The 25684-nt window shown below is 38.4% G+C and overlaps 1 protein-coding gene across 1 annotated transcript in view; it reads right to left on the bottom strand.

Moving 5' to 3' along the window:
• LOC128975743 (vacuolar protein sorting-associated protein 33A) overlaps positions 1 to 25684 on the bottom strand; it is an 83072-nt gene that overhangs the window by 47629 nt on the left and 9759 nt on the right. The window contains exons 2-8 of the mRNA XM_054392766.1: positions 22384 to 22579; positions 21344 to 21915; positions 8184 to 8308; positions 7015 to 7231; positions 3735 to 3932; positions 3258 to 3361; positions 1101 to 1161 (exon numbers count right to left, since the gene is read on the bottom strand). Coding sequence (XP_054248741.1) covers positions 1101 to 1161; positions 3258 to 3361; positions 3735 to 3932; positions 7015 to 7231; positions 8184 to 8308; positions 21344 to 21915; positions 22384 to 22477 — 1371 coding nt within the window. The 5' untranslated portion in view covers positions 22478 to 22579. The remainder of the gene's footprint in view (positions 1 to 1100; positions 1162 to 3257; positions 3362 to 3734; positions 3933 to 7014; positions 7232 to 8183; positions 8309 to 21343; positions 21916 to 22383; positions 22580 to 25684) is intronic.

Here is a 25684-nt window from a genome sequence, read left to right on the forward strand (position 1 = left end):
AAACAAAAATATTTCACCTGCAGACTTGACACTATCATTCCAACACAAACAACAGGATACATTTCATTGTCTTGAATTCACTTTAAACTCTTGAAGTTCTGCAGCTTGACAAACCAAAGCCTTTAAGACGGTTTGCCATGGCTATCGACTATTAAAAAAAATTAAAACCTGAAATTTTCCATGGACTAAACAATAAAAGAAGCATCCTGTGAAGAGCCTCGATAGGTATCTTAAAATGAATGGAAGACTAAAACAAAAGAAATGTTATATGAAATGAATAACTTTCATAAGGCTAGCACTTTGATCATACATGGTTCACAGGAACACAAGTTAATTGAGTTTGTACTTTACGCTATGCAAGAAGACCTAATTTTTTTTTTCTTACTAGGCAACAATAGAGTAGAACAATTTTAAAAGTATCTCGCTTTATAATGTGAAATTTGATACAAAATTTGGCAAGATTTAAATATCTGAGAGTGAAGAGTAATCCTTCATTAAATGCTTCTTACTCTGATTGTGTAGTGTACACACTATGGTTCAGCCCAACATTATAGTTACACAAACAGCAGAAGGATAAAAATTGCACACATTAATTGCTGGTTAGATTTTGTGTACAATAACTCTCAGGATAAAACATTTTTGCTAATCAGTCTTCCCTAAGGAAGACAAACAGAACAAGTTTTCAACATTTAATTTTTGAAGACATAAATATTAACTTGCAATTTCAAAATTGTTCTGTTGGTGGTTACTTTTAAACAATTTAAGAAACATTAGTAAGATACCATATACAAGAAAGTACCAAAAAGTAGAGGGTTTTATGAATTAATTGAAATCGCTCTAAACAACTACAGCCATTTCACAGTACAACCCCTGCTCAGAGGGTGACTGAACTAAGGGTGCCGTCCTGTAGTTCCAAGAAAGTTCACTCAAGGACTGAGGAACTGGGAATCATTTCCATATGTTTTCCATACACGTGGACCAGTATTGCATCTACTAATCCTTTCTTCCTTTCTCTTGTAGAGAGCGGTACACTTAATCTGAAGTTATTGCATTTCTGTGTCCTACTATACATCTTGTTTATGAAGCTGGAGATATTTTACCTCTAGGTCTCCTTTGGTAATGGATTCTTCTTCCACACGGAACTGAAGGTCTTCAACTTTCCTGTGGGGACAATTCATTAAAATTCACATAACTTGGAAAGAAAATGCTTTCAAGCTCACTTCTCATTGGAAATCAGCACTACAGGGACATCATTCTGATTGTACCAAGAAACTACGAAAAGCATTAAGGAGAAATCCCTCCCAGGAAGCACTGGAGAGATAGAAAGCTGCTGTCTTTAACACAACCACTGACAAAAGCATCAGTCTTCTTGCAGCTCTATAAAGAAAGCCTTTTGCTGCATTTCCTGATGAGTTAAAGAGAAACCCTTTAAATCGTAATTTCTGCATGCACTCAAAAGAGGTGATCTAAATGAACATTGATCTCACATTCTGTACATTCTAGCATTCACCTAAGAAACAGTCAGGAAGTGAGGACACAGTCAAGATACCTGTGGACCTTCTAGAAGTGCAATGATCAACTTGCATCAAAAGTCTACCATAGACAAACACGTGAGCTGTCAAGATGTACTGCAAGATGCAGAGTGGGAGAGGAAACAAGAGCATTGATTTGCCTTCCCCATACAGGAGCTCATTCTAAGAATGAGAAGATAGAAGTGAAAAGCTAATATCTGACTTAAAATTTGCAAGAAGTTTTCTTCCCTCCTCTGACTCTGGTATGCTAAATGATCAAGGGGCCACATGTCCTCCTTCCTTTGGTCTTTTCAACACTAAGTTGTTGCAAAGAAAGAGACAAGCCTGTCTTCTTTCCTTTGAATTACACAGGTGGCTGGTGTCTGCAGCTTGACTGACAGATGTAGAAATGATAGCATCAAAGGGAGTTACAAGTGATGGATGTCTAAAATAAAAAGGGATGGTTAAGAACTTATTACTGGAAGTGGATCTCATCAGTGTGATTTGTGAAACAGGATTAAAAATTATTTGACTTCAAGTCAGTGCTAAGACTGACTCGAATACATATTAGAGAAAACTTTTAAAATAAATAAGCCTGGAGTGGTTAGAAGGAAGGAGGAGTATTAGCCAGGCTGCAGGATGTCACTCCAGAGATCGGGTAGCAGCACTGCCAGGCTGCCTAGCAACACACTGAAGGTGAGCTCAAGGCCATGGAGGATTGCGGTAAAACAGCCCCCCACTGACCTGGCACTCAGCGAAAGTAGGTCCACAGCCTGGCTACCAGAGGAGCTGCAAAGCTACTTTTACGTATTTATTTATTTATTATTTATTTTAAACCCCACTACATAATTTTGTAAAGAATATACAAATAATTCCTGACCTAACTCTACTGTTAAGAGTGGGTCCCACAAAAAGGCAGCGTGAAAATTGGAGAGGAATTCCCAGGGTTTACTGTTGCATTTTCTAATCTCCGATTCCTTTTTTAGGCAGGCCTTTCAAGAGAGGCTTACATCTGATTGATTTCAGGGGTGCAGCCTACAAGGCAGACTCACAATAGGTTTCTAAACAGACTGACTTTTCAAAAGCATTCTGAATCCTATCACAATATTTCCTTTACTAACCCTGTCCCAACAATTTATCAGATTATTTCCTCTTCTAATCTCACTTCACCTATTTGATAATCTCAGTTCCTTTCTTCAAGTGTTTATAAAAGGCAACTAGAAAAGGCATTAAAATGAATGGCTTTGGTGACTTTGCTGTGAATCAGACCTAACCTAGAAGCATGACTAGCAGTAATAAATCATTTACAAGAGAATTAAACTGTAAATTCCTAATCCAGCACTGCCAGGAGACGAGATCATAAAAATGTTCATTTTCAGGTGGAAACAGATACAAGGTGGAAACTGTTTCAGGAAGATCAGGTAAGAGCTATTAACTTCATGAGGAGGAATAAAATCCTTCTTAACAGAAATTAATAATAGAAAGGAATGAGTTGTATGAAATTCAGCTAAAAACAGTAATTACATCTTCTCAAAGGTCCACTTCCTTCGGCTTTCTCTTCCCAAATGTAAGGAATTGTCTTCTTTAGAATTAATTTTAACAAACTGCAATATAACTTTGTACAAAAATTATCTGTATCTGCATTATTTGACATTTATTTCATATGTCAAAGTCCCTGCAGTGTTTGCTTCCAATGCAAAGCTGATTTTTAACCAAGCTGTACTAAACCAGACAGCTTTCATTTACCTTTTCTCTTCCTCAAGCTGATTGAGAAGCTCCACTTTCTCCCTATCAGCAGCCTCCACCATAGCTCGTAGCTGGTCCATTTTTGCTTCCATCTCCAGTACATGCTAATTAGCAAGAAGAGCAAGAAAAAAAAATTTCAGCTTTTTTTCCAAGTTATGAATCTATACCTCAGTAATCACCATTTGGTACAGTGATGAGCCAAGGCACAGGAATGTTATCATATTCAAATATGCAGATGATAATAAAACCGCCACTTGAGATGTGTGGAGAAGTTCAACCAAACTGAGTTAAATGAAACAGATTTGCTGTCTCATCAAATCAAAGATCCCATGAGAAAGACGTCAAAAGATGTGGAATACTTTAGTTTTTTAACACCACCTCTTATCCCCAGATACTTTTCAATATGAAACCCCAATTTTGGAAACTAAGCCAATTGTCTCAAAGCCTCTATTTTAAGAGCAACAGCATCACTCTTACCCGATCATGTCCATCGCGAACAAGTGCTAATTCCTGCTCTATCTCCCCTACGTGACTGGTTGCTTTTGCAACTTCTGCCCTCTCCAGGTCCCTTTCTGCCAGGAGCTGCTCAATGTGTTGCTGCTTCTCCTTCAGTGCCTCCTGTAGGGCTGTGGTACCAGAAATTTTTCTTGCATACCGGGAGGATGTTTCTGTCAACTTCACAAAGTCAATACATTAATAACCATTCTGTACTAAGTGAAAACAAGGGACATCTCCAGGCTCTACAAACATTGGGTTAGTAAAAGCAAACACTTTCTGTGACCTACAGTATCTTCTCCTTTCACATTTAAATTACTTCACCTTTATTCTAGAATTTAACAAGGGCTATAGACATGTAGCAGAACTGCTTTGTAGCAATCAGCAGGTAGTGTGTAGGAGACAGAAGGGTTGCAGTGAAAATAAAAAAAGTCTCAGTGGAAGGTGTGCTTAGCAGACTCACACAAAGGCAGCTCATTATGTTTCTAAGCAGGTTTTTTTGCATTAAAAAAAAAAGGCAGCCTTTTAGAATGTTAAAAATATTGCACTTCTTAGTTACCAAGTCATCATCTTGGGTCATCAGCATTTTCGAATGCTCTTCCCAAAGCTTTTGGAACTTCCACTAGAATTTGGCACCTTTACTATGGCAATAGAGCATCCAAGATAAAAAGCATTTACCTTGATGTAAAGAGCTAAAACCTTGTGAAGAACAATTGGTATCTGACTAAAACATGTTTATGCCACTTGGAATAAAATTATTTCTGGAAAAAAAGCAACCTGAAAGATTAAGCTTACAGAGTATCAGTAAAAATTAATCAGTCTGGAGAACTACAGCTAAACCAATTCTTATGATTTTCCTTGACCTTGCATGATCTGTGTTCCACTGAATGGAACCAAGGTCAGTGAAAATTCAACGTGGCCCTGCCTTCTACTTCCTCAGCAGTTTCTGAGCTAAAAGGGAATGTAAACAAACTGAAATTACACAGTAAAAGCGAGCAAGAGTTGCAAAATTGAACCAAAAAAATCCATTTTATAAGAACTGACTTGAAGCTTGACAGCTCAGAAACTTGTCTAAGAATCTCAGTTAAAGCCTCATTTAAAACAAAACACAACACTATGGCTTGCTCTTCTGTTAACCTTTAGCTGTCTACCAGTATTGCCCAAGAACAGGAACATGTTTCTTCCCTGATCTTTTCAGAGATTAAAATGTTGAAGAATAGTTGTCGCTTACAACTTGGAAGGCTGATATTGGGCAACATCCCCAACAGAAAGCACAACATGGACATATTCTCCTGTCATCACAAAAACCCACTTCCCCTTCTGTTACTACTACACAGCCTCTCCAACTTGCCTACTCCCAGCCTTGAATGATCCATCTACAATCCACTGCAAATGCTGTACCAAGTGACTGCAAAGGTGCAAAGCAGAATAAACCATCTTTCAATTTGATCCTTAGCTGTTTCAGATCTTCTCGGTTTCTAGAAGGTATCTCATTCCAGAATGCATTGCTTTTAACAAATCCAGCTCTTTGAATTAAACTTGTCTTAATTCCCAATTCCAAAATAAGCCTTAAAAACTTCAGAGAAGCACCAACTTCCTTCAGACTTGGCAATAAATACAAATTGCATCAGACAGCCCCCTTAAATCATTACATCACCTACTTTGACAGTTGCTTTTCTTACAAAGGAAAAATAAAACATCAATTACCCCGACTAAGCGAGAAGACTATGTAGGAGCCCAGCAATTTCAGATAAGTTAGCATTTTCCTAGAAATTGAAGCAAGAAAAGTCTGCTGTGGCAAAACTGATTTCAGGAAATCCTGTTTATTCAGCAGCTTAAATTTAAAGGAAAAACTGTCAGAAATATTTTGACGGTCCTTTTAACTTGGATGGTTGGATGAGAGAAAGGGTTTGGAAGAAAGCTGGAATTTTAATTCCAGAAACAAGGGATTACAGAAGCTTTGTATTTTATGGCCCAAAATATAGAGAAGCCTGGGGAAGAGCACATATATTGTAGACATTTACAACGTATTCTCTTGCTGCATAGAGCATCAGAGCATTCAGAATAAAACGCAGAGGTCCATAAAGTGCTTCATCATTAGCCCATGAAGTCTGCCCTGAACCTGAAGCAGAAACTGAGCCTGTTAGTGTACCGATTTCAGACTAGAGGGCACTCTGGAGCTAGAAGTGCAACTTCCAGAAGGGATTAAGGAGTAAAGCGCCACTGTGCCAAATAAAAATCCCCTACGCTTTTTGTGACAAGGTATTAACCCTGTTGCCCTGACCAACTGTTGACCTCTGTTCACTTGTAATCTGCTTCAGTTTGAAGGGCTACAGTAAGTCACCTCTTGTTCTGCACCTGCTGGTCAGTGGAACAGTGTGCCAGCTAACCAGCTCCAGATCACTGGGAGTGATTTCTTTCTAATGAGATATATTTATGTACTTTGCTTAAAAAAAAAAAAGGAAAAATCTAGGGTGACTGTGGAAAAAAACAATTATTGTTGTGCTTTTAATTGCCTGGAATGAGAGACTAAAATTCAGCTTTCCCAGAAGATTTCAGGTTTGCTATTGCAACCCAAGATTAGGACATTTATGTAACAGAGCAACTTTAAAAGAATCCAAAGTAAGTGTATTAGGTGGAATTAGTGCTGTGTTAGAATTCACCTGAGCCACTGTACTTTGCAACATTTAGCCTTTATGAATTCATAGGATTAAAACCAAATCTAAAAGAAAAGAAAGAGGCTTCTTGTCAGCAAAGACTTGACAATTTCTACATCTTCATTTATCAGCTGACTCATCTCTAACAGTAAAAGAAACCATTTTACATTTTAGACAATTTGAAGCTTCCTGCTTAATAAAACCAGTCTGATCTATGGAAGCTTTAGAACATAGCAGATCCTCAAACACAAATCCTGTATGACAGAGGTAGTGCCAGAAAAATGAACAAAATGAAGATTCCAGGCAGAGAACGTTGATGCCTTCTCAGTTTGTTGGTGTCACAAGCCCCTTTCTTATTGCAATAACTCAGTTAGCCTATATTAAATGTGTAAGCTTAAATACTCATAGATTCAGCTACTCTTCAGGGCTAGCTAAGATTTCCTTCTTTCATGCATGCTTTGGGTGAAAAAGAGAGCACAATTAAACGTGTATCGTGCTCTGCTCAAGATCTATTCTATTCTCAATTTACGCAAGTAGACCACAGGCAAGTGCCACATGGACTCCTGTTTGGGAAGGTAAAGCATGCAATAGAAAAAGAAGCTTACTAGTCCTGTACGGCTTGGCTTGCTGCTTACTGAGGATGCCACAGAACTGAGAGAGCTCAGGGAAGATGCACTCGGGCTCCGTTTGAGGGCTGTGGGAGTTGCAATCACTTTGCGCACAGTTGTCTTTGCCTTTGCTGGGGTGGTTGAGGGGAATCCAATCTTCGTGACCTTGTGCACCGGGGCAAACAAACCATATTTGGGCTGACACTGAAAATACCTTTAAAAGAGCAAAGCAGACAGATGAGGGTGCTAAATCAACTTTTGCCTTCACAGCTACATGGTCCTGCTTCACAAAGAATTCTAAATCAACAGCCTGAAAGTATTAAAGGAGAGGGTAACAGCTGGTGCCAATCTAGCCTGTATTATACTGCATTTGTGTTTTTTTAAACACTAGATTTGGATAGGAGACTTTGAGAGGCTGAAACAGCAGGATTACATCAGACTTCAGAAATTCAAACTCTTGAGCTACAGCTCTGTTCCCTAAATATTCCATTCAGATCCAAAGGCTAACATGCACAGCTTTCCTCTTCAATACATTCCTCTGAGCTGCCAACAACAAATGTGATAGCAGAGAAGAAAAATGAGATTTTAATAAAATCTAGCTGGGTTATATTTTAGTACACACTTACCTATACATGTATGCATGTTGATGGTACAGAACACGTATCTGTGCTTATATATAGGCAGAAGACACTTAAAATTTTATGTTAAGGTGGCACAATCTTTGTAAAACCTCTTTTTTGTGAGTTAAAGGACTGTTCCTTACACTAAATGAGAAAGAATGGTAAATTGTGATGTGAATTGATAATTTCTAAGTGTGACTTATTGGAGAAAACAACTATACTGCTCCATATCTTTACAATGAGGCAACTACTGTTTTAGGAGCTTCCTGTTCTGTGATGCAGGAAGATTTCCCTTAATTTCTGCTACTAGATATCCAGAGATATTTTCTGAACTGAGCATTCATTTCAAGCTGAGAAACCAAGCAGACATTCAAAATCAGGATGTGTAGGCATCATAAAATTCAAATCAGTGTCTAATGATCCTCCCCCTGCCCATCCCAGCAGTCAGGTTTACAGTCTAACTGCTTCCCTTGATATGAAGTTTCATGTGAGATATTAAAAGAACAAAACCATATAGAGATGCAAAATCTTTAATGATAAACCAACCTTGTTCCAGCCACAGCTCCATCATTCTTTCCTAGTGGTTCATCCAGTTCTACTCCACACCATTCTCCTTTAGCAAAGTCAGTTTCTCCCAAGAAACGCACAACTCCAGCTTTTGTTCCACCAACCTGAAGCAGTAAGACACACAACTGCATTTAATACATTTCCAAATGAAAATGACAAGTAGAGCATAAAAACCTTTCACTATAAAATCATGTTCACAAAGCACATTAGCAATGGGACCAGTTCTAGTTTCAAGCTGCACAGTCTTTTACCTACGAGTTTGTTTCAATATGCTGAACAGATCTTCACAGGCAAATTGTTTATACACACACACAAAAAACCCAACCCAACCCAACCAACCAAAACTAGAATCACTTCTCTCACATTTAGTTCTGTCCAATTTGTTATTCAGGAAGTTTGTCATGACTGAAGGCCACAATTGTATTGGGTGACTTGATATGGCTAGAAGATCAAAAATACATTTAACAAGACTTAGTACAAACAGTGCACCAATTGCAATAGATTTGTACTAGGGTGTTACACAAATTTCTATCAGCAAACAAAGATATCCAAGAACTGCTTATTTCTCATGGTAATGCTGTGAGTAAAAGGAAAAGAAATTAAATGAGAAAAAAGCCTTTCATGTTTTCTCTATGGAATACTCCAAATAAACTGCATAGTACATCCCTCTTGCACTTAAAAAAGCTGATGTAAATCGAGATGTACAGCACTCTGTGAAACTGTAGATTGAAACAGCTATTGGAATTCTTGGGGAGGGGAGAATCATTCTCTTCAGCCTTTCAAACCAACCCAAAACTCACTCCTAAATGGCAGACTAGTTGTTCTCGAATTCCTAGTATTTACAGCCATTCCAATACTTGCAAGGTTTGCAAGATACAGCAGGGGAGGGAAAAATTAAATTAAGTGAAGAAGCCAAATATGCTCAGTGTGGCTGACACTTGTCAGGAAGGGCCACAAGCCAGAACTGCAGGACTCTCGCAGGTCAGCATGACATGTTGCGTGTGATTTGAGTGAAAATCTGTTCAGCCTTCATCAACATTATGAAAATAATGAAATGTTACTGAAAACCTCTTCAGGAGATTCACCAAATTCAACACAGACACATTCTGTGCCATTGGGATTTTTTTGCACCTTTTTCCAGCACACATTCCAGAATGAGGAATATTTTGTAGCCTTGGCAGAGAGCTTGGCTGTAACTGCCTAACACAAATACTGCAATTTTCCTTTTTATGTACTAAGTGAGGATTTAACTTAACTTTTACATTGATGTTCTATTTCTTGAGGGGAACTTCCCAAGATAACTGGAGAAAAAGCTGTTTCTTGTGATGTAAATTTAGGTGCATGCTCACAGCTCAGTAGATAATTTATACTAATATCTTTGGGAAGTATCCACACAAGAGGTTCACTGTGGGGAATCTAGGAGAAGAGGACATTATCTTGCATGAAAGCACCAAGCCTCCACAAAGTACTGAGTTAGAGCACAGTAGATGCCACACACGTTTGTGCTCTAGCTTCTGGCTCATCAACTTCCCAGAGCCGACAGATCTGACAGCAATGCGGGGCTTAAGCTGATGACTAAGAAAAACCCTAATCCACACAAACCTTAGAAAAGCAGGGAAGAATAATTAACTCTTTTTGATATTACTAAAAGGAGAAAGCTAACAGAGACCTTTCATCCATATTTAAGGTGGCAGTCCTTTTCTCTCTCATTAGAGGCAGCCTTGAAACAAGATTTAATCTGCAAATCAACCTCCATATCTTGCTTTAAAGGGCACTGTAGCAAATGATTACTCTTCATGGAATAAAAACACAAAGTTTACAGTTACCATGACTTGGCCTAATATAGTAACTAGTAGAACGTTTGGTATTTGGTGTTCTTGGCAGAGAGCAGACAAACTTCCCCTCTCAGAAGACAAGCAAGAGTACTGTCTTGGAAAAAAAGCATCACAACCAGCCCAAACAGCCACGTGGAATTCAGACCTCTGTGGCACTGTGGTGAAGAGGAAATAGACACCACTTGTTAAAAGTACTTTGGGGGAAGAACAATCCCTTAAATTGGCACACGTTGTTCACCCTCTGACATAACCTGCTTTTTCAAGAGGATAAATACTGTTAACCAAAGTACAAATGGAAAAATAAAATGTAACAGAGCAGCTTGAGAGGAAAACATGCATGTGACTGTGCTATCAGTCCCTGCTGGCTCCTCCAAGTTCTTCTCCTTACTCATTTTCTATCCAGTTTGGAGGGGAGTTGGTTTTGTTGTTTTTTTTTCTTTTAAAGATAAATTTTGAAGACATCTTTAGGTGAAAAGACTGCTTAGTTGTGTGTGCAGTTTCCCTGCTCAATTTTGTACTGTTGTTTGCCTGAATATACAGAGTTAAATCAAAAGAGGCTGTAAAACATCCATTAAAGAAATTAGACAGGAAAGCCAGAACAATGGGCTGGATAAGGAGCATCCCTTCAAAGACAATAGTCAGGTTTGCATAGAAGGATTCCTCAGCTCCTTTCACAGAACTGTTTAGCCAGGCCAAGGAATTTTATTGCAGTTTTGTGGCGTGGTGGTGGGTTGTTTTCTGGTGGTGTTTTCTGTTGGTTTGGGTTTTTTGCGTGGTGGTCGGGTTTTTGTTTCTTTTGTTCATAAATAATTATCAAACCACACACACACAACCCTTCCATCAGAAGGTTAAGTCAGAGAAGAGCTATCTGAAGCACAGTAGTGAAAAAAGGTAACTACATGCAAAGACTCCTAGAGACAGGAAAAACTGTTGCAATCTGTTCCCTCCACCTCAAACTGAATAAACCTTTAGAAAAGTAATGTTGAATCTAGAAAACACAAATTTAACTTGGGTGCAGAACAGTCATTCCTTTTTGAGTCATATATTGGCCTTCTCATCTTTCATATTTAGGTAAAATATACTATGTAATTTACCGCATACAAATCACAAACTCAAACTGGGAGACACAATTCAGCAGCAAAGCTTTGGCAACGGCCAGTGCCCATTGGACCTGCTACAGCAATGGCAGTGGACATGCCTGGGACTGCAACCCAAGGCAGGTGGGAGTCAGCAAAAGGATGGAATTAATATCCCAAGAACATATGGGGATGCACAACGTGAGATCCCCATGAGGAACATCACTGTGACTAATCTTGTAACCATGGTACCAGGGTTATTTTAAAACAAGATGCAAGGAAGAATGCAAACAATTTTTGTGGTTTTTCCCTTTCCAATCCTAATCAAGCTTTTTTGAATTTCCAGCTACTACATTTCTGCTTTCTGCAAATATTGAAATGTGTATCCTCACCAACAGCAGGAATCAGAGTAGGCTGTGGTAGTGAAGCGCTTGTAGCATTGATGGAGGTCAACATACACAGATTTGTTCAGTTCTATGCAAAAGTCTTGAGTTTCACAGACAGGATCAGAATTGCTTTCTAAAGCCTAAATCTACTGGAGCCTTGAAGTCATTCATGGACACTGCCTCAAACAACATATTTATTTCCAGCTGCAATTAAGTACCCTGTGTGTGACAACACACCTACCTTGAGAGCATTTAAGAAAATAATCACTTATTCCCTTGGTTGTGCAACATGAGGTGCTGCATACTATATAGAGTGGGAAAGGCTTTTCACTGCATAGAAGCTGCTGTCTATATACAGACTTACACACAGAGGAGAAAAAAAGATTAAGTCAGTATTATAGTAAATTGTATATACCAATATGAAAATGGACTGGTACTTCAGCATTTATTTTTTAAATTAACATTTTAGTAAGTTTTAAAAAAAATTATACTCTAAGAATTATAGCAAAAAATTTATATAAACAACCCCAAAGCAAAGAAATCATTCCATGTGCCAGCAGATCTACTTCCAAGTAATGCATGAGGGACTCAAACCCCAAATCTCAGTTTCTAAAAGAAACAGGAAAAAAGTTAACTTAAAACTTTCTAGAAGTTATATGGAAAAATGGGGCATCACTATCACAGTTTTCCATGACCTTCATTCATGCTAAGGCAGGTCACTAAATAATAGAGCAGAGCAAAGAACTACCAGACCTTTTTAACGTCAGTTACCAGACTCAATACAGACAAGTTATAAAATATAAAGCAATAATATGCTGGAGAATCTAGGTTAGGCTACAGTCATTGTGGGGTGAAGAAATCTGCTTGGATTTCACTAGTGTTATGTCAGACACATGGGAAAAGTGATTAAATTCCATGTATCAAATTATAACTAAGCTTACGTTAATGTGCTGCAATGTAAAGTGAAGTAGCAAAATGGGTTTGTAAACCTGAAGCAGTTAAAAGCTTCATGATGAGAGCACATCAGGATGAGGACATCAAAACTGTGAGAACCTTTGTAAAGGTTCACGTTTCCAATGATAAGCAGAAGCAAGAAACAAACAAACCAGTGTAATCCAGGAAAACAAAACCACAAGAGATGGTCTTTAAAAAGAGACTATTTAAACAGCATTCAGTGAAAAACCCAGATCTCTCTGAAAAGAGGATAGACACTCTCTGAACCTTTGTCAGCACAAGAGTATCACTTACTGAGACTGGCTGAGCAGAGTTAAAAGGTGAGTAATAATCGTTCTGTCCCTGCTTCTGCCTGAACGTTTAATTTATGGTTACTCCTGAAAAACATTGCTTGGGTATTTCTATGTCTGTCACACAGACTCAAGCATTTTCAGAACCATTCAAACCACAGCACCCACAAGATGCAACACTTGAAAATGCAAAAAACATCCAGAAAAAAACGAGATCTACCAATCACTCTTCTTCCTTTTGCCTGTAAAACCCACCAAAAACAGAGAACACTCTTCCAGCTGGCAAATGCAATTGTATCTAACTGATTTATTCACCCATTCAAGGCCAGAGGGAACCATCAGATCATCTCCTCTGGCTCTCCTCAAACAGGTCTTTACATTTCAGCCAGTTACATCTGTAATTAACCCTGTAACTGTACTGAGCTAAGCTGTATGTGTTGATGTTTTTAAGGAAGAGATGCGATCCATCAGAAAACATGCTCCCACTGACAGCCTATTTTCATAGTTAATCACTCCATTGTTAGAAATATATTTAAATTTAAAATAAGACAAATTTGACTGTGGCTTCTAGCCACTGACTCTCATTATGGTTTTATGTGGAAGATTATACAGCTCTTCACCAATTGGCATTCACCAGGCAGGAGCACATGTTTTAAGCAAATTTTACCCTTTGTAAATTTAACAGATTGAGTTCTTCAAATTTTTATTGCAAGATAATTTTCTTGCTTCAGTCATTTTGCAGCTGTGTTCTGAACTCTAACCATCATTTCCAATAGGCTTTTCAAATAACTAAGGACATAACTACAAGAGTATTTGAGTCCTGACCAAAAGCATGGGCAGCACTGCTTAGAGCACCATGTGTGTCATTGGTACTTCAGCCACATCAACCCACAAACTCCTCTTTGCTACCTTTAGCTCTGGATCTTCTCCAGTCGCCACTCTCTCCAGCAGAAAGGTGTCTGTGGTTGTTATGCATGTTATGCTCTCATTCTTGGGCTTCTAAACTCTGCCACTGAATGCAAAACGCAACCAACAGCTTGGCCTGCTGAGATCCTCTGGACTGCTCCATCATACTGTTATCTACCCCTCTGACAGTCCAGAGACTTTATCAGAAATGATTTACAATTACTTCCAGAGCATGGATCAAAGAGTTGAATAGTATTAACAAGAGATTAGCTCAAAGGAAAACCACACTAATGACCATATCCAATGGTCACACCCATGTTTGAATTTTCTTGATTAAATCATCTATAGTTTCAAAGAAGGAAGTAAAATGTGTTTGACAAAACTGCCATGCTTTAGTTTGTCAACATCTTGCTCCTCTGCCAGTTTCTGCCTGTCTTTTTTATCCTGATACTAGACAGCCTAGCTTCATCTTTTCCAGATTATCCTATTTCCTTTCAGAAGTACCTGCATAACATCCAACACTTGATGAAGGCATGACTAGAAGAGTGCTAGAGTACTTACTAAACTTTAAACCTGCCTCTCTAATTCAGATTTTGCAAACCAGCAATTCTATGAGCACCTGGACTAATGATGTCAGTTCTCCTGTGGCGCTGGATATTATGGTCAAGTGACTTTGCTGTCAAAAAATGCAAGAGTGTCTACAGCCATTTCTGTTGATGGGAACAGTATTTAGACAAGACCATGAGCATGTGGATTCTTTCACCTGCAAAAATCTGTGAAGGCAAGCTGCAGCTTTTCCAAAATCAGTGGTTACATTCTCTGCCTTCTATTGGGCTGTTTCCATTAAAGTTGCAAAACCTTCTCTCTGAAACCTCTACATTTCTACCCAATTTAGCAAGATCAACAGCAAGACCAAAGTGGGCAAAAGAGCTAATGTGCAATCAGACACTCACGTAGGCACAGTGCTATCACACAGCCCTTCACTTCCAGAAGAAAACTGCTTAATAATTAAAAATTATGTAATACTGAGCTTTTTAGTCATTCAACCAACTCAGTCAGTCAGGAAGCAACACAAGCTAAGCAATTTCTTACTACGAAAGCCACATGGGAACAGCCACTACAAAAAAAGGCAGTACTAAAATAAGTAAATAAATAAATTGTTCTTTGGCCCATCCTGTGTTGAAACAAGCAAGGACAACATGTTCCTGGATATCACTCCCCTTGGGGAGGCAGGAGGAGGAGAAAGGAGACAGAGAGTCCTCACAAACACAAATCTAAAAGTCTTGCACGAACAAACTATTAACAATGCATGTGGAGAAGTTACTTATTGCTGCTGTTACAGCCCAGTAACTCGTGCAATTTTAAATTAAATAAGAAGCTGCCAAAACAAAATGACTCACAGTTAGACAAGACTCACTCCTTCCTATAGTAAGATAAATTTAACATGTTATCTGTGAGCAGATAGGTCATAGTATGTCCTGGAAAATGCTTGAAAGTAAAAGAAAGCTGTGGTTGCACAGAGAAATCAACCAGATAATGAATTACAGACAAAGCCTTTGGTGTTCTGTTCTTCAGCTACTTCCTCATGCATCTATTTCATGCTGCAACAACCACTCTGCAAAATAATCTACGCCATACTTCACAGTATCCAAAACACTGTGTCTAAATATACATACATAAATATAACAACTACTTCCATCCTTGACTTAGCATGACAAAGCCATCAAAACACCTCACAGTCAACTCAGCTTAAGGATAAATCAGAAGCATGACTGAGCAGTTAAACACTGTGGTACATTTGCAGCTACAATGAAGGAGGCTCAGGAGGGGACAGCCCTAGCAGAGCACCAAATTCTTCTTCCTTTTCTATCTTTCTGTGCATTGTGGCAAGTTATTTCTGCCTTGCTTTAACTGTAACAATGCCAATGAATATTTGTTTTTCTAACATTTAAATGCTATTACAGACTTTTAAATAGACTACACCCAGAAGTGCATTTTCTATTCAACACGTTATAGAAACTGGAAATAGAAACTTAAAAATACCACATGGACAATGCAAGATTATTTCTAAAAGGAGAAATTTGTTTCTACATGTGAATTTTCTCTCCCTTTTCATTGCCTTTAAGAGCCCTGGAATTTAATCAGTGACAGACTTAACATCATGTTTACTTGAAGGTAGGTTGTATGGGTGGAAACAAATCTGACAATGATCTCCTATCAATCTTTGCCTATTACATCACTAAAGAACTTAATAAAAACAATGAAGCTAGAAATAATGGGGAGCAGTGTAAAACAGACCAGAAGCAGCCATTAGATGTTACTCATGCATAGAGAGTAACTTTGCAAAAAGGCCACAGCAGCATGTGCCTGTAAATCTATTTTGCAACCTTTTGTGAACATATGGACAGAGGCCCAAGTTACAGCTTTACAGCTCAGCTCCAGAAGCATCAGATTTGGCAGACATGATGGAGCTGTAACTGGTTAAATGAATGAAGGCACTTTAATCCCTTGAGAAGGCTAAGGCCCCTTAGGTTGATAAGATTTCTATTTATTATTTATTTATTTAAAACATAGCATCTGGTCCCTTCAGGAAAAACCCTAAGATATTCCCAAAGCTGCTTCAACTTTTTTGGTAGGTGCAATGGCTGTCACACGAAGCGGGCTGGGTTTAGTTGTGGGCAAGGGGGTGGTTGGTTTGTTTGTTTTTTAAATCAGCTTAAGAGCCCAGTGCAAAGAAATCATGAATGTTTGCAATAGCAGGGCAAAACAGGTTCTTTGGCTGCAACTCAGAAACGACTCATAGGAAACAGAAACTGGCTTAGCCTGAAAGTAATTTGTTTTCTCAATTATCTTTTGGGTTTATTTCCCCATCTAGTTTAGTACCTAGTGACTTCCACTGGCACAAGAACGGATCACTTTTTGCATAGGAATTCTTATTCATATGAGGTTCAAAACCTGGAACTGTAGCCTAAGTTTCATCAGGCAAATTGACTATGCTTCTGTAAAAGATCTTGAACTCATTCATTAACCCAGGAAAGGCTGGACGAGAGCAATGAAGGAAGCATGGATTTCCACATTAACATTTTCTGCTTCACAGAAATCCTCAAATATGAGATCACATTCTTTCTCTAACAGCTAAATCATATCCAGATTCCAGAACATACTTTAGATGTTAAGAATGGACATTATGGTTAGTACAGAGCTATGTGAAGTATTCTTTGCATTGATCACTTTTACTTGGGTATAGCTATATTATTTTTTCCCCTAGAAAAGTTATACATCAATGCAACAAATGAAAAGCTGAATAAGGAATTGAGTTTGGAAACCACAATTCTTTTAAATATGGACTCTATCTCCCTGTATTTTCAACACATCTAAATACTAACATGAAGTATTTCCAAACATTTGTTTGTGAAAGGAAAATTACTGCTTAGCTTCATGCTGAATATGGCTCAGATATAGTGGGATTTGAGTGAGACAGAGGGCTTTGTGTGTTGCTTTAACCTAAAAATATTTGAGAAGGAGTAAACTGAAAAAATCTGAAGGATCTTTCCTTTTGCACAGGAACATCCATTTTGGGGTATAATACTTCAGCTTGTGTATTCACTTCACTTCGCTTGATTTGTTTTCACTCCTCCAGAATCTCAAGAAAGAGAACTTCTAGGAAAACAGGACAATGTGAATTCCTCTATGATTCTTTTATTTCCCTTGTGGACATTGATGTCTATTATGAACTATTTTGCTGATGCTTGCAACTGGATTTAACAGCCTGGAATGCATCTTCTTCAAGTTGAGAGGGAAAAAAAGGCAGCTGTGGTTGAGTTGCAGCAAATCTCAGTGTTTTTGTGCAGGCATACACAAGACAACTCAGATAACATATCACTGTCTGCTTGTAGGTTAATAAAGATTTCCATTTATCCCTAAATATATCTATATATTTATAATTTTATACATATATATGTATGCATCTTTTGGAAAAATGCTTTCTGCCCTCTGAAAAAGCAAGTCTGCTTGCTTTTGCACCTTTTAATCTCCCCAGCTATTGCATTGTTCAGCACAAACTCATCTTTCATCTCCACATCTACTGCACTGCTCAGCACAACCTCACATGAGCTACTTGAAACAAGTCTGTACTTGAGAATATAGAGGCAAGCACCTTTTTTCCAGAGGAATTTTTCTCTGACAAGCATCTGAACGAGTGTTGCAAATGCTTGGTTTGTATTTAACCACTATCCTATCTAATTTCATTTGAATTAAGGAAAGATACTGTAGGGCACCTGTAGTATCCAAATAAATAAGAGATAGATACATTGGGAGCTTCATTTCTTATTAAATCTGTATTTAAGGCATCAGTTCTCCCACAGAATTTGTGGGGAAGGGATTCTACATATAGGACCATGTAGCATTAAGTAACTCTAAGTGCACGAAGGAGTGGTAAAACAACTAGAGATCAAAGGAATACAAAAGTAAGCTTAAAATACTTTTTTCTATCCACAGAAAACAGTAATAAACCATGCACTTCAACTTTAAACATCTCTTCAAGATTTCTTTATCAGCCTTTAGTCAAACTACCTCACCTCAACACCACTGGCTATGAACACCTGATGCAGTAATTTCCTGTGACAAAACGCACAAGCAACTGTGAAAAGTTTATAGCTTCTTTTCACATAGAGGAGTACCACCACCATCTCATCAGGAACAGAAAAATGCTTCAGCAAAGCTTAACTATCAGGAAACGTCAATTTGTCAAGCCTGAAATGCTTTGAATCCAACATTTTAAGCTCAACAAACCAGTGTCAATTTTTTCTATTACACAAATATAAAAGAAGGTGAGCTAAAATGTGAATTGGTAAACACATTTCTCTGGCATTTAAGAAGTTGTCAGAACGGTCTCTCGCTTCTTGATAACCCAGACTGAACAGAAAACAAACTGCCTGATTTTGCCTTTTTTTGTTGAAGGTCCCACCCAAAATCAGCCAGGTGGCAAGAACAAAAAAAATAATATAATTGAACAGATCAATTCAAGGTAGCTCCTATTAAGTACATTTAAAAATCTAAGTTAGAGGAAGAAACTGTAACAGTCTGGAACTCTGCAGTGTAACACTCCACACCCTAAGATCACACACCAAGATCAACAAAGCTGAGCCACATCTGAAGTCCATTCTGGAAAGTAATCTTAGCTGACGAGCTATGTCTTACCCAACTATGAAACTGCCCTTAGGGACATACTTTTCCAGTTCAGTATTTTAATAAACCTCCCAAATGAGCTTTTGTCTATCACAAGTTCATTGTTCTGCAGACCTGCAGGTCTGTGCTGCTGGAGGCTCACTGTTTTAAGATGTGATTCTCAGCAACTCTTTTCCCCATATATTCATAATCATCATGGCTCTGCTGTTCCTAAGAACCTTCACAGATTATTTAATAGCAGTCCATCCAAGCTGCAAGAACTGATGAATGTGGGCAGCATTCAGTCACTGGAGCTGGAATGTATTTCAGGCCTATGACACTACATTTTCACTGAGAGGGGAAATTCAGTGCTGAGGTAGGACATAAAAATTCCATCAAGCCTCTCACTGTCCTCCATAACATATTACTGAGAAATTATTGCTTTCAGCATAAATAAAGAACAAATGCCATGGAGCAAGCCAGGGGCATCTTTGTCCCCGATGGAGATGGAATGGCTAGGCAAGCTACCCTGAGTGAGAGGCAGATCTTTTGCAACAACCAGTGCTAGCAGTAGGCTCCAAGGACAGTTTCCAGCAATCGGTAACAGTTCCAATCCACAGTTCAGTGCTGGGCAAGAATTCAGCAACAGAGAAGAAAAAAAGCAGTAACAGATGAAAGGACAACTCAGCCAAGCTTACTATTATTTGCACTAACTTGGAAATTTAAGATATTTACATCTGAATTATTACCAGACATGTCCTCACCAGTGTTTTGGATCTAGTACAAAAAATTATCATAGTACTCTAAAGGGTTAAAAAACAGCAGACAAGAATCCTGTCCATTTAACTTTCCTAATCCTCTGTGTACAGTTTTCTACTGGCATATAAATGACACATATGCATCACTGACATGCTGTGCTAGAAACTGCCCCAAAGCCTCAAACTACAGTTTGATGATTCAACTGGAATCCTCCCTATTTCCCTATAGAGGCAGAAGGGAGGATGAAATACTAAATTTAATCTCTCCTACACAAACAGAATTTGGGACCCTACTACTATCAAGCTGTGGCAGGATATGCTGCTTCTGTTATTTGCACTACCAATATATAGGAAAGAGTGGTGTCTTCATAGGCATCACAAAATTTTCCCACAAAGAGGACAGAAGATCTCACAAAGATCCTTGAGAAAAAGGCAAGCAAGTGGTTAAAAACTCAATGCTGATTGGAAGAGGACAAGGCTCAAGTCTCTGACAGAAACAGTGAAGGACAAATGGTAAATCTTTATTTCCATTGCCACTCCAGGAAACCACATCTCAGCCCAACTCTATGTGTCAGCCAGATTCTGCCCTCACGTCACTACTTTATTCAATGTGGCCCTATGTTTTAAGCACTCTTTACAAAGAAGTCAAGTTCCTCACTTGACTGCAGAATCATTATCTGGTAGGGCAGTGCAGGACAAATAATAATTTTTTTTTTTTTTAATCTACATTAAGTTCTTATGATAATCCCAGAACTGCCAGGGCATTCATTCCTGTCCTTGTCTTTATCTAAAAGAAATTAAAATAATTATACTTTAAATAAAAGGACTCTATATCAAAAGAAGAGCAAGACGATTCTCCACCTTAATGATACAAGACAAACAATTCAAAGCTAAAATCAGACGTGTTACAGCAATCTGGTGGACAAACATTATTTTGGTTATATCTGAAGTTGACATACATTGCCTTTAAATAAAGAATGCAACATGAACAATGTACCACCAGCTTTCTGCCTTTTCAAGAGAACAGGGTAGTGTTTCAAGGCAAAGTTTCCCACTGTTTTAGTAGGTGCATGTCAAATAAATTATCAAAAATGACCCATACTGTATTATGTTGATCCAAATATAAAAGATACACAACATTACTTAAAAATCCCAATGTTTAAACTTACAAAACTTAATTCCCTTTTTAAAAGAGTGAAATGATACATCAGCAGAAACATTTACGAGCTTGAACTTAGGAAGGGCAGCCAAGTAATGTGGCACATCACCAACAGAACACGTAATTCCTGGGTGCTCAGTGGCATTATGTGACTGCTTCTGTTGCTGCCTGTCACTACTCAGGGGAACAATCAATTATTGAACTGTTGGCTTTCTAAAGACACAGCCCTGAAGAGAACAAAAGAGCTGCATGGAAATCTCATAAGCTCCTTTTTTATTTAGCATGAGGCTAGTTCTTGAGTTATGGAAAGAGAAGCTACAAACAAGTAATTGAAGACTGAAGGAGGTATTTTTTAAACATTGGCAAAATGTAATGGATTAAAAAATGCCAAACGAACCATTTTACCTTGATAATGTAAAAATCTTCCTACAGCATGCAAAACTGCACGAGAAGAGCAGAAGGCACCCAGAAGACAGAAGACACCAATGAAAATAAAGTTAAGAGCATACAGTTACATTACTTTGACCAAGGAAACAGCAAAAAAGTTTGGATTAGCAAGTATTAAGCAATTTATCAAAATCAGACTGAGAGGCTGCAGGAGAACCTTACCAGAACTCGATCTCCAATTTTGAGCTCCCTTTCTCCTTTCTTTAGTGATCCAGCTTCAGAGAGATTTGATATAGATTCACTTGCAGTTTTTGAAAGATTACTAATCTGGGAGGGAGTTGAAAGTTCCTTAGCAGCAAGTGCAGAAGTTTTTTGGGGAATTCCTGAAGGTGGAAGTGCAGCAGCAGATGAAGACACCACACTAGCAGCTGAAGTGGAAGTTGGTGATGTAGCTCTAGAAGCATGAGCTGCCTGTGTACCATTGGCTTCATCTTCTGTCAGCACTTTTCTTGTCAATTTTGATGGTCTTGTAAATATTCCCCTCAAGGGTTCACACTGGAAATAGCGAACTCCAGCCACAGAGCCATCGTTCTTACCAATTGGTTCATCTAGAACAATCCCTGCCCACTGTCCTGGAGCAAATTGGGTTTCACCAAGGAACTGAATAAAGCCAGGCTTGTTTCCATTGACCCAAACACGCTCGCCAACTCTGAAATCGTCCACAAATTCTTCATGCACATCTGTGGTAGTTGTGCTTGAAGTCTTTTCACTGGAAGGTGCTTTTTCTGCAGGAGCTGGAACCAAGCACAATGAGAAAGAAACAGGAATCAAATACACTAATATTCCAGAGAGCATCATTCCTTAGTTTCAGTGTAAAAAACATCTGGAAAAGCATGATTTCTAAAAGGAAGCGCACAATTCTACCTTTTATTACTTTTGAAAACACTGTCATCTCTGGAATACAGTGACTGAAAATCAAAGGACAGAGGCATTAAATGTATTTAACAAAGGTTTTGAGGAAAACCATGTAAAGATTACAAGTCTTACCTCAAAAACTACCTAATATTTTTGTCAAGTACAAGGTTTCTTCAAGAAAATTGCTTGAACACAAGCAATCATTTATTTACACATCATTTATTTAAGCCAAATACAAACAAAAATACCCTGGTGTCAACAGTAAACATAGTTTATACTCACAGCTTTCAAGGTAGTTTTTGTTAGAATGAATAAGGGAAAAGTTAAGATATTGGAATACTCCTTACCAGCTGCCACAGATGCAGGTGCTTTCAGCAGTGTACCCCCATGCTTGATGGTCTTTGAAGGAGCCTTAAGTCCACTTGGTTTTAACATACTCATCTTTTTGGAATACCAGCGTTAATCCTCTTTGTTGGCAGCAACTATCTTTTTCCAAACATGGATAAAATATATTGTTCTAGTTTTTCCAACTCTGGAATAAACCTGTATACAAAAATATTAAACATGAAACAAAAATCAGTATTTTATCTCCTGTGAAAGAAATGTCTATATATACACAATCTATGAAATACACAATAAAAGGCACTTTACAATAACAACCAGAAGCATTTCCCAGGATAGTATTTCCAGCTCCCCATCTTTTGAAGGCCATTTCCTATTAAAAGATACGACGTCTGAACCTACAACATCAAAATAATTCACTTCACAGAATGCTGCTGTATTCTTCTTGAGGTTTAAACTAAAAGACTATTTTAAGAACGAAAGAAAAACAAAGCCCTTAACAGCATTACTAACATTACACAGATACAATCTCTCTGCACTCCCTACAGTTTTCAGTCACATCTTTCAAGTGTTGCAATATCCCAGCAAAAACAACTTGAGACTAGAGAAAACCAACTGCAGGAAAAACCAAGAGGCACTTCAGATTAAAAAGAATAAAGCTTTAAAGAGAGATCGGAACTGAAAAAGTAAAATTCATCAGGAGTGTTAGATGATAACAACTAAACAGCAAACATCAGCTCACTCAGCTGTATGTGATCTCTCAGATCACAAGATATGCTGGCTCACAGACCCCACGACAGTGTCCCAGCTACACTTCTCTGGCACTGTTGCCTAGGTTGCTAGGATAGAGTGCTGCTCTGACTTGGAAGACAGCTGTAAGCTTTTCAGGGAACTATGTCATGAGGGTTCTGCCACAGAAGGTATCTTCCTTCTGATTACAAAAGCTTTAGAAAGGCTCTTTCATATAGAATGAAAAAAATCTGCACCTTTTTGGTCTGCAATGTGAATTCAAAGCCATACCATGAGGTGACTGGTCTCCCTACCACCTTCAAAAAGCACAAACTGTTCTCACAAACTGTTCTGCATGAACACAGCCTGGATACTTGCAATGCTTTATATATACAAAAGTACCAACAGAATAGCTATGGCCTCTTAAAAAAAAACAAAAGCCAGTATGCATCTAAACACCTTAAAAACAAGAAAAGGAAATGTAGACATGTAGCAATATTCCGTTTGCTCAACTGTTTGCTCAGGACATGACAAACAAAAATTGTAAAGCAGGTCTCAGTCCTGCCATTTGCTCAGCATTTTGACACCAATCAGTACCCACACACAGGCAGAAAGCTGACTAGTTGCAGACTTCGAAAACATTATTAGCAGTGCCCAGGTAGGCATACTGGGATCAGTGTGTTTAAAAGCAAAACAAACTCTAGTGAAGGAGACTGCTACACCACAGGAAGGCAGGCTGAAGACACAAGCCAGCTGTGTCCTTCACCTACCACTGTAAGTTCTACCCCTCATGCATTATTAACAGCCAGCACATTAGTGTTCCTAAAAATCAATTCACTGTGAAAATGCAAAAAAAGAAGTATCAGGCACACTGTTCTGTGAACCTAAACACCAAAGTGAAATGCTTTGTAGCTATTTACAGATCAGCCATGCCAAATTCAAGGCATTTTCTAAGAAGTCTGCAAAAATGTTATAGCTTAACAAGCATTAATGACCACCTTGGCTGTATGGTGTTTGTCTACAATTTCAGTTACGTGCCAGGAAAACTATGAAGTGTGCTGTGAGGATTTCTGAACATTTTTTCTAGCATTTCCAGAAGTACGTCACCCAGGCATCTGTGGAGTTATGACTGCTGCAGAGAAAAATTTCTCTGTTGTTTTTGCAAGACATTTACCCTTAATTTTTAAGTGGGAGCTTTCATGTTCATGAACATGAAACAGGGTTAGCCTTCTAAAATCAAAGCAGAAGGATAGGCATGAAGTAGAGCTAAGCTGTGAAAGAACTGGGAGGCACACAGCTGCACAGCAGAACAACTAGAGGATCACAGAAGATGTCATGTCGGAAACAGCAGGAACACTGTGAGGATTTCTTCCTCTCCTGCCCTCCCTGATAAATCTGAATGCTTCATATTTCTGCATATTTTGTTTTAGAAATCTTCTAAAATCGCTCTTTTTCACACCACAGACCTTCTCTTATACATATACTACCTACCCATTCTTCCTCACAGTACAGGCCCTCTTCCCTCCCCTCCAATGCCAGGATCTCCACACATGCCTCTGTTACCTTCCTCAACCCATTAAAATCCATGGAATGGGAAAAACGTGCAAGATCAAGAAGCATTTGGTACAAGCACAAAAACGCAGGAGGTATCAAGGTCAGTTACTTTTAGTTCAGAGTCAGTACCAAACAACTAATTAAAGGAAATTCAACCACCTTATTTGGGTCAAGACTTCCTTAAGAAATATTGCTTCCTAAACCCAGGAAGCTACAAGCTGTCTTAATCTTCTCCATTCTTTTCCATATACTCCCTTTTTTTTGTTTCCCCCCCTACAACCCTGCCACGAGCATTGCAACACCACAAAAGTAAAAACTATCTGTAATGCGTAAAGGTAGGTGTCTTAAAAGAAAACAAACACTGAATTACCCCCTCAAAATTACATTTAGCCAGTTTCAAGTAATTATTTATTAATAGATGTTTACCAAACCTCTGCTCAACAAAGTTAGAATGTTCTAATATTGCATTTCTTGGCTCAGGGTACTCACTCATATTTTAATCTTGCTCACCACAGTCATGGGTTATATATTTGCTGTGTCATTTGCTTTTCTCAACATACAGGCCTTCAACTAGGCCAGAAGTAACACAATCCCTGTACCCTCCTTTCAGACTTACTGATATTGTAGCTTAATTCAAAAAACCTGCTAAATGTAGGTAACACAGTTTGGTAAATCACTGCCTTATTGCAATTGTTAAAATGCAACTTTCAGTCTTACAAAGCAAGAGGACCTGCATAGCTGCATTTCCTAATAGAATCCATAAACACTGAAAACACATAAATTTGCATCAAGTGATTTCAAGCATTACACACTCCAGCATTTTCTAACAGGCTCCAGATGTCAATTACCTCATTTTAGCTCTCATAAAAGAGCAGCTAGCTACTTGTCTCGATTTGTTCTCTTTCCTTCCTTCAATCAGTGTCGCCTTCTGAAAAAGAATCTTTATAACCAATAGGCAATAACATTAAAGTTTCTAAAAATATCAGGAATCTGAAGAAATGCCCAGAAACTAATCTGGTAATA

Source organism: Indicator indicator, chromosome 26 (genome assembly GCF_027791375.1).
Source record: "Indicator indicator isolate 239-I01 chromosome 26, UM_Iind_1.1, whole genome shotgun sequence".
In the NCBI taxonomy this organism is placed as follows: Eukaryota; Metazoa; Chordata; class Aves; order Piciformes; family Indicatoridae; genus Indicator; species Indicator indicator.